Source organism: Triticum aestivum, chromosome 1B (assembly GCF_018294505.1).
Source record: "Triticum aestivum cultivar Chinese Spring chromosome 1B, IWGSC CS RefSeq v2.1, whole genome shotgun sequence".
NCBI classification, from domain to species: Eukaryota; Viridiplantae; Streptophyta; class Magnoliopsida; order Poales; family Poaceae; genus Triticum; species Triticum aestivum.
The window spans coordinates 658,864,581-658,874,430 of record NC_057795.1 but is presented as its reverse complement, the minus strand read 5'-3'; the positions used below and the strand labels follow the sequence as shown (position 1 = coordinate 658,874,430).

The 9,850-nt window shown below is 43.9% G+C and overlaps 1 protein-coding gene across 2 annotated transcripts; it reads left to right on the top strand.

Moving 5' to 3' along the window:
- The first annotated feature begins 2,887 nt into the window (after positions 1-2,887).
- Positions 2,888-6,711, top strand: LOC123145937 (ubiquitin-40S ribosomal protein S27a). 2 transcript variants are annotated; one of them, XM_044565472.1, is made up of 2 exons: positions 2,888-3,222; positions 6,142-6,711. In XM_044565472.1, the coding sequence occupies exons 1-2, from the start codon at positions 2,995-2,997 to the stop codon at positions 6,607-6,609; spliced, it is 696 nt and encodes a 231-aa protein (XP_044421407.1). In that variant the 5' UTR covers positions 2,888-2,994; the 3' UTR covers positions 6,610-6,711. The 2 variants fall into 2 exon arrangements, with proteins under 2 accessions (XP_044421407.1, XP_044421398.1); XM_044565463.1 differs by having other exon boundaries at positions 2,889-3,464; positions 6,612-6,711.
- Positions 6,712-9,850: the final 3,139 nt, after the last annotated feature.

The following is a 9,850-nucleotide window of genomic DNA, read 5'->3' as shown; positions in this document are numbered from 1 at the left end:
GGGTCGGTGGGTGGGGTGTTGGTACGAAACGAAACGACGTACGGAGTAGGGATTTAAGATTGGAGATACAATATACTCCATCCGTTCACTTCTATAAGATGTTTTAGACAGCTGAAATTGAACTGCTTTGGGTGTTGTCTTAAATGTGTAAAAGGTCTTACAATAGTGAAAGGAGGGAGTAATATACACACGCATGAGAATGCAAGGAAGGAACCCAATCAGATCCTAACCATAATGGCCTAATTACATTCCTACCATGTAAGTTGGGGAAAGTTGGCACGCTTGAGGTGGCTTCCGTGTTATCTCTTTTATAGGCAATTACAGGAGATTACAAGGAATGAACCCAATCAGATCCTAACCATAATGGCCTAATTATATTCCTAGAGAAAATTTTCTATGTGTGTCAAATGGTCACCAAATATGGACAGGATATTTGGTTGCTTCACACACCATATTTACCCAAACTACAAAAGAATATACGGACAAGGTAATCTACTGTGGTTGACTCTAACCTGATGTAGAATTTGATGCGCTTCTTCCTGGGTGTATCGTGCACCGGCACCTCCTCGCCGTATATTCTGAACTGCGGATACTTGGAGTCTTTGAGGCTTTGAGCACACCACCATGTTTAATTTCTTCATTCAAAGATCTCGCTTTCTGGCATACACTCTAATGGCACCATGGCTTTCAAGCGGCTTTTCATTTCCCACGCATGAAGTCAACCTTAACATTACTGGCCGCGATGTCTTCTTCATTCAGAAACACCTGTGAAGATTTCTGTAGATTGGGAAGGGTAAAATCAGGACGCACTTGTAAAAAATCTGAAACAACACATACCAGGCTTTAGTATATCAAGAGGAATAAATTCAATATCATGTTGCCGACTTGCAGTCTGCTTGGCCAGCATCGTTCTCCCAGCTGCCATGCCCGGTCTTGGTGGTCGAGCCATGATGAGGTCGACCTAGCCCACTTTGAGTTTCTTCATGTTCTTGAACCCCTGCAACAAAGATCAAAACCAATTAACATCATACACGGTGATCGATCATACTCAACCAATCATCTATTCAATTCAATAACTAATTAAGGGAGAGACGATACTTACGATGTCGGCGAGGTCTGCGGCAGGACCCTAGGCAGACTCCTGAGCGGCAGGAGGCGAGGACGCCATCTCAGCCATGGAGCGCGCTGACCTGGCCAGCGTAATGCAGGTTGCCCTCCTAGCTGGCAGCCGTGACCGAGAGGCACAGTATGCAGACCCAGGCCTTGCACCCCCGTTGGCAAGTGGGAAGAGCTCGCTATTGTAAGGCTTGAGCATGGCTGTTCAAATCTGCAGTAGGTAATCTTTTCAGCAACCTGATCTATCTGCAAAAGAATTGAAATGCAACAGCCATAACAATACGTATGATGGTTAAACCTTCAATTTCGTGCCATAGTTACTGACAATGAGCCATCCTTTGCATCCAGCACAGTACCACTTGAAGCCGATGGCATAAAGACCAGGATTGGGTGTTGTAAAGTACTCCCTCCGTTCCAAATTACTCGTCGTGGTTTTGGTTCAAATTTGGGAGTACAACTGTGTCGTTGGCAGAAGCAAAGCCAGATGTTAGTATATATGTGTTCTTCAGAAAATTATTTCACAATACTATCAATCTTTTGAGATTTGATCATGCAAATAGTATGCGTATTAAAACTAAAACAGATCCTCAGATCATCTGACAAAAATCCCAAAGCATTCCATCTTTTAAAGGATAAGAATTCTAAAAAAGCAAATTATTATATTGCTCATAGATCTGAAAGAAGAAGAAAAAAGACCAACAAGTGCACTTATTGGAACGAGAGAAGAAGCTCACCTCGACATGATGCCATTGAGCGTGCAGTCGCTCATCTTTGGCTAGACGACCATCTTTCAAATCAGCCGTACCGGTCCTGCTGCGTAAGCCAGCCGCGATCCAGCATGGCCTCGCAGCCATTGCACACTCTCCATCGGGGCCTTGTTCTTCTCGTGTAGTCTCTTCGTCGCATGGCATGCAACATTAGTGCCGTGTGCTCCTTGACGACGTTGACGCAGCTCTCGTGATCCTCATGATGCACCGAGCGCACTCGCCAGCAGCGTCCATGGCCTTATTTGCGCGGTAGTCCTGCAACCAGAGGCAGCCAAATAGGGGTTGAGATCTGCTGGTCAGCGTTCAGGGGGATATGACGGATAGCGACGTCGGCGGCTGCGGGGCCATGATCCCCGCTCGCCGCGCTTGGCGAGTTGGAGGGGCGTGTGAGGCTGAGCCATCGAGTGTGTTAAGTGCAGGCGCATTCAAATTTTCGCGAGATTAAAGGGGCGAGTGGATTGCGATCATGTATAGGAAATCTGGATGGGTGAGAGGATTGCGAAATTAAAGATCAGGTGAGAGGAGCGCGAGATTAAAGGGAAGAGAGGATCGCGAGATCAAATGTTCACCTTGGGAGGAAAGGAATCCGTTTCTATTCGCTGGTTTTGATCATAATTGATTAGCTTACCAAATCATATCAAATGGAAAATCGGGGTTAGCATACGTAAGGAGGGGTGAACGAAAAGGTTGCAGGAAATTAAAACCAGTGGGTGGAGGTAGGACGGGAAAAACCAGTTGAAAATAAACTGGTTGAAAATAAACCGGTTGAAAGTGGGGGACTATTCAACCAAGTCGTCCATTAGAAATAGAGATGTACACTACTAAATGGAATTTACACCTTTTTTTTGGCAATTTAGACGAACCATGGGCCACAAGCAAAATCGATCCTATCAGCCCAGCCCAAAAATTGCGTCCACGATAGCCAGCCGTCCGATATGGACCCCCTAGATCCAACAGCTCATATTCTCCCGCCTCCTTATACTTATATAACGCCAGACCCTTCCATACCCTAGCCTCCATTCCACCCCGACGCCCAGCCCAAACCCAACCCCGCCGCCGCACTGCCGTCGCCGCCGCAGCGCGCGGAGGCGACCACCCCACCGCCGCGAAGATGCAGATCTTCGTGAAGACCCTGACGGGCAAGACCATCACGCTGGAGGTGGAGTCGTCGGACACCATCGACAACGTCAAGGCCAAGATCCAGGACAAGGAGGGCATCCCGCCGGACCAGCAGCGCCTCATCTTCGCCGGCAAGCAGCTCGAGGACGGCCGCACCCTCGCCGACTACAACATCCAGAAGGAGTCCACCCTGCACCTGGTGCTCCGCCTCCGCGGTGGCGCCAAGAAGCGCAAGAAGAAGACCTACACCAAGCCCAAGAAGCAAAAGCACAAGCACAAGAAGGTGAAGCTCGCCGTCCTCCAGTTCTACAAGGTCGACGACGCCACCGGCAAGGTCACCAGGCTCAGGAAGGAGTGCCCCAACGCCGAGTGCGGCGCCGGGACCTTCATGGCCAACCACTTCGACCGCCACTACTGCGGCAAGTGCGGCCTCACCTACGTCTACAACCAGAAGGCTTAGAGGTGGCTTGCGTTTGCTCTGCTCTTTTACCTATCGAGGATAGAACTCATTATATGTGTCCCTGTTTGTATTTGAAAACTGAAACCTTGGAGTATTATGTATCCTAGATATTTGATCGCCTGCTGCTGAAATGCTATGCGAGCTTAAATTTTGGTCATTCTGAATGACGTTAATCTATCTCATTGCAGCTATCGTATTTTATGCTTTGTTGATCTGATGGTGATGCGATCATGGAAACATGTATCTTGTTGATACGTGTGTTCTTGAGCTTAACCCTTTATTTCAGGTGTTACTAGCCTATAGCTATGCATGGGTTCACATGTAGATGAATATTTTGCTATTGCTGTTTTGTCATGTGTTGATTGTTAGAGGGGTGTGATCGTTGTCACTTGCAATTAGAATTATGTTCATTCCAAGCGATTGCGTGGTTTGTTTGTTGTAGGTATGTTTGTTTTGTCATGCGTTATTTCATACCTAGATGTGCTTGAAAACTCTGAATATATCTAGTTACCTTACTGTGGACAGTGGCAGTGCGATGATTGCTAGTGTGGAGCATAGTGCTGCCTTGTTGTTTAACCAACAGTTTTGTGTGTGGTAACCATTCACCATTGCCTTGCCTACCTGTGGTGGTAATTTTGATTGAGTCTATCATACTGCCTTGTTGTTTAGCCATCAGTTTTGTGTGTGGTAACTTTTCACCATTCCCTTGCCTGCCAGTGTTGGTACTTTTGATTGGGTCTATCATACCATATGTCTGTCGGTTTGTAGTTGTAGTTGATTTTTGCTCTTCTCATTTTGGTTTGTTCTTGGGTTGTGATAAGTCATTTTACATGCGCTGAAGATCTTTATTTTATAACTAGTACAGAAGGTGGCTTTTGATGCATTGGACCGAAAGCACATCTTGTCACCAATCTTACGAGAATAATCAAAAAGTGCAAAAGCAATTTGGTTGTTTATTTTTCATGGCTGTTGCAACAAGGCAGTTCAGCTATTGGAATTCTCATTGACAGACGTTTCAGTTTATTCTTTATGCCTGGACAAATACCCATTTGATGTGGTTATCCAAATATGTACATTTCTGTAGCCATGATCTGCATTTTTATTTTTCGCATCCGCATTACCCAAATTCATCTCTGAAGAAATGTAGCAAAGTCCTGCCCCGTGGTTTATCCATCTATTTTGTGTTCCATCATTAATCGTTGCCTGCCCTGGGTGCATGTCATTGGTAATTCTGCTTTGATTTAGGAAATTGTGTGGTCATACCATATCTGTGCATGTGTTTGCAACCTTAGATCTGATGTGTTGTTTGTCCTGAATATTTTTCTGGATGTGGCATTAGTTTGCATATGCTGAATATCTATAATTGCAAGTGTGGTAGTAAGCGGACAAGTTTAGAAACTTGCTTAGTGTTAAGTCGGTTTCTGGAATGGTTCAATGCTATTTGAATTTGGTGACCGTTTTCGAGTTATTGTTGTGGTTTGTATTCGCCATGCCTTGCCAGTGATCATGCAGCTGGAATTTGCTGATTGCTGCTGCCATTGTTGTGAGATAACTCTTTGACTGCTGTTAGTTGTGCTGGAATCTTTACTTGTTTATTGTGTTGGGTATTTCCACTCAGTCGTACACTATGTTGCCCTGGTACATTATGCGAAAGCATGGCATCACTGGGTACATCATCCTTCATGCATATTTGGAATTGATTGTCTCAGGACTGCATATTTAGAATTGATTGTCTCAGGACTGCATATTTAGAATTGATTGTCTCAAGACAGACATGGTTATGTTACGAGTTTACACTCTTGAACAACTATACCCTCTTGGTGTGGCTCTAAACCCATATTTGCCCAGAATGTTGTTGCTAAGTAACAAACCATGAGTGATGGTTGCCACACGGTGGAATCAAATTTCATGGTGCAAACACCACTAAAATTGGATGAAAACTAAATATCACTCTGGGCACCGTTTGAGTGCTGATATTGGGGTTTACAATTGGATATTGGCATTGGGACAGCCTGAATGTCGTTATTTGGATGGATGGTTGTGGTATGGAATCGAAGCCGAATACATTCCGCAGTCCCTTCTCTAATTTGGAGCGTCCTTGCTTGGTTTTCATAGGAATTCAAGAGCGTGTACATCTCAAATGCAAGTTCGAGGCTTGCAAGTAACCAATGTCGAATCTGTAAATTCTTTTGTGTTTATATATTTAAAAAAAATAATTTCTAGGGGTAAATGGAATTTACACTTTTTTGGGCAAGTGAATGGGATATATATTCTTTTAAGGAATTTTCAATTTTTTTGAGACAAAGAATGGATTGATTTTGCTTGTGGACGGTATTTTGTTTCTCAAAGAATGGAATTTACAAAAAAAATTGAGACAAAGAAAATTTACATGTTCATATTGACTGTGGAACGAACCCTCCTCACGTGGCATGGGCCACAAGCAAATCAATCCGATCCAGCCCAGCCCAAAATACCGTCCACAAAAGACAGCCGTATGATCTTGAACCCCTAGATCCAACGGCTCATATTCTCCTGCCGACTGTACTTATAGAAAGCCTGACTCTTCCTTCTCCCTAGCCTCCATTCCCACCGCGCCGCCCAACCAAACCCCACCGCGCCGCCGCCGCCGCCACCGTCGCCGCCGCAGCGCGCGGAGGCGACCACCCCGCCGCCGCCAAGATGCAGATCTTCGTGAAGACCCTGACGGGCAAGACCATCACGCTGGAGGTGGAGTCGTCGGACACCATCGACAACGTCAAGGCCAAGATCCAGGACAAGGAGGGGATCCCGCCGGACCAGCAGCGCCTCATCTTCGCCGGCAAGCAGCTCGAGGACGGCCGCACCCTCGCCGACTACAACATCCAGAAGGAGTCCACGCTCCACCTGGTGCTCCGCCTCCGCGGTGGCGCCAAGAAGCGCAAGAAGAAGACCTACACCAAGCCCAAGAAGCAAAAGCACAAGCACAAGAAGGTGAAGCTCGCCGTCCTCCAGTTCTACAAGGTCGACGACGCCACCGGCAAGGTCACCAGGCTCAGGAAGGAGTGCCCCAACGCCGAGTGCGGCGCCGGGACCTTCATGGCCAACCACTTCGACCGCCACTACTGCGGCAAGTGCGGCCTCACCTACGTCTACAACCAGAAGGCTTAGAGGTGGCTTGCGTTTGCTCTGCTAAAATCGAACTCATTTATATGTGTCCCGTTTGTCTTTGAAAACTGAAATCTTGGAGTATTATGTTATGTTTCCTGGATATTTGATCGTCTATTGCTGAGATGGGATGCGAGCTTAAATTTTGGTCATTCTGATGACGTTAATCTATTTCATGTCTATGCTTTGTTGTTCTGATGGTGGCAAGATCATAGAACATGTATCTTGTTTATACCTGTGTTCTTTAGGTTAACCCTTTATTGCAGGTGTTACTGGCCAATAGATATTTTGCTATTGCTGTTTGTCATGTGTTTATTGTTGAGGTGTGTGATCTTTGTCACTTGCAAGTAGAAGTCACTTCATTCCAAGCGATTGAGTGGTTGGTTTGTTCTAGATATGTGTTATTTCATACCTAGATGTGTCTGAAACTGTGAATATACCTTGTCACCTTGCTGTAGACAGTGGCAATGCGATGATTGCTAGTGTGGAGCATAGTGCTGCCTTGTGGTTTGGCCATCAGTTTTGTGTGTGTTCACCATTCACCATTGCTTTGTCTTCCTCTGGTGGTAATTTTGGTTCAATATGTGAGTATATCTAGCTTCCTTGTTGTGGACAGTGGCAGTGCGATAATTGCTAGTGTGGAGCATAGTGCTGCCCTGTGGTTTAGCCATCAATTTTGTGTGTTCACCATTGCTTACCTTGTGGGGGTAATTTTGGTTGAATTGTGAATATATCTAGTTACCTTGCTGTCGACAGTGGCAGTGTGATGATTACTAGTGTGTTGCATGGTGCTGCCTTGTGGTTTGGTTTGGCCATCAGATTTGTGTGTGTTCACCATTTACCTGGTGGTATTTTGGCTGTTGAGTATTGCTCTTCTCTTTTTAGTTTGTTCATGGGTTGTGATTATAGTCATTTAACATATGTTAAAAGTTCTGTAATTTACAATAGTACAGAAGGTGGCTTCGATGCATTGGACTTAAAAGGCCCGCTTGTCACAGAAGTGCAACAGGAATTCAGTTATTTATTTTTAATGTCTGTTGCAACAAGGCAGTTAAGTTACCTGTTTGAATTATCATCTACAGACATGTCAGTTGATTCAAATGCATTTCTATTTTTGCATCCCTTATATTAAGGGTCTGTTCCACAATTCATCTCTGAAGAAATGCATCATCGTCCATTTTCTCAAGGACATATCCTATTATTGTCTCAATATAATCAGTATCTTCTGAACCAACAATTTTGGATCTTTTTTTTTGTTGGTTCTCATATCCAGCCTGGCAGTGGCAGAGATCAGAGAGGTCTGGATTTAGCTTAGCCTGTGAAAGTTATCCATGATGCAGATGCAAACGTATTCTCAAGTGTTGAATTTTAGCCTCAAGCGTACATGTGAATCAATAGTATCAACCTTGCAAGTACCCCGGTCACGTCCAGTTCATTTGTCTATCTTGCTGCGGAAATACTTCATTCAAATAAACGTCCCGGCTTCTGAATTACTCCCTTCGTAAACTAATATGAGAGCGTTTATATCACTATTTTAGTGATCTAAATGCTCTTATATTAGTTTACAAACGGAGTACTTGTACTTGCAGGTAGGGCTGCAAACGAGTCGATCTCGAGCGAGTTGGAGTTGGCTCAGCTCAACTCATATGAAAATTCGAGCGAGCTCAAACTGAGTGAAGCTCATGATCGAGCTATAGAACATGACTCGTGCTCAGCTTGTAACGATCTCGAGTCGATCTCGAACTAGTTTCGAGCTAAATGAGATGTTAAAAAATATGAATCTATAGATGAAAAACTAAAAAATTAAGCTGAATATGATGGGAACTTTGCCAAAAATATAGATAATTTAACACATAGTCGACCACGTGCCATAATGAGGCCTAAATCTTCTCTGCACTTAGTTAAGTTTTCATGTTCGTTGGTAAATAAAATGGAGAAAAATTATGGAGAACATAGATGGTAATAAATTATTGTATTTCCACTTAATATAAGGCATGATTATTTAACATAATGATATTATGTCGAGCTATCGAGCTAAAATTGAGCGAGCTAACATTGGCTCAAGATCAGCTTGTTTCTCGGTCGAGCTACATAAAGTGTTCAAAATTAGCTCATTTCTTTTTGAGTCGATCTTGAGTCGAGTGAAAAAACGAGTCGATCTCGAGCGGCTCACGAGCCTCGAGCTTTTCTTGCAGCCCTACTTGCAGGTAAACCAAATGCGCTGCACATGTGACTGAGTATAAGAAACTACCATGATGTATCTTTTTGTTTTTTGGGACTATTACTGCGATAAGGTTGAACCATGTGCACAATTTGGAAATACTAATTTCCACATTTGCATACTACCAAAAATACAAAACCGAGCATGTTTCTCTTGATATAAGTTGGCCCTATCTATCTATTGGTTGATCCCACTTGTAGTCAACGGATCTGGATTCTCGCCAATTTTTTTAAATAAAGATAGAAGCTTCACTGTAATGCTGAAAAGATGCGGCTTGTCAAAAGGAATTCACATTGGAACAGAAAAAAACGCTGACCCAAGCAAGCCCGAGTGAGGGCTGTGTGAAGATCAACTTTGATGCAGCTTTCCATCAAGGTTCGCATTGACATGGGAGAATTTATAGCTGCTGGTGCTGGGAAGCTAGTGCATGTCAAGAATGCACTCTAACCTGGAAGCATAGCTACAATTTCTGCTCAGCTTAGTACTGCAGCATGCTGGCCCAACGCAAATGGGCATGACAAGGGTGTGTTCTTCAGCAAAAAGGATGTGTTTTTGTTATGGTCTGAAGAGCAATTTTGGATGTGTTATTGTTATTGGTTCTCATATCCAGCCCCCACACTTTCAAAGAGATGAGACTGTAATAGGTGGTGACTAATTAGAAAATCTTCGTAATTGCAACAAAAGACAGGTAAGATCTACCAGGTCAGGAATGTTTTCATATCTTGTTTAAACTCTCCGATCCACATTTTTTTTAGAATGAAAAGAATGTAAACACATAAATATATACTCCTTCCGTTCCAAAATAGATGACCCAACTTTGTACTAAAGTTAGTACAAAGTTGAGTCATTTATTTTGGAACGGAGGGAGTACATATTAAGTCGGCATTTGTTTATCGGAACCCAACTGATATGATTAAGCCAAAACAGGCAAACTTTAATTACAATGGTGCCAGAACTTAAGGCCTTGTACAATTGGAGGTGCTTAGAGAGATGTTTAGAAAAATAAACCGAATTTTTTAAAGC

Bases quoted from the DNA above. Each gene is read 5' to 3' on its own strand.
- LOC123145937 (XM_044565472.1), top strand. From the start codon at position 2,995: ATGCAGATCTTCGTGAAGACCCTGACGGGCAAGACCATCACGCTGGAG. The intron at 3,223-6,141 runs GCCAAGAAGCGC...GCCGCCGCCAAG, and splicing joins TGCTCCGCCTCCGCGGTGGC to ATGCAGATCTTCGTGAAGAC.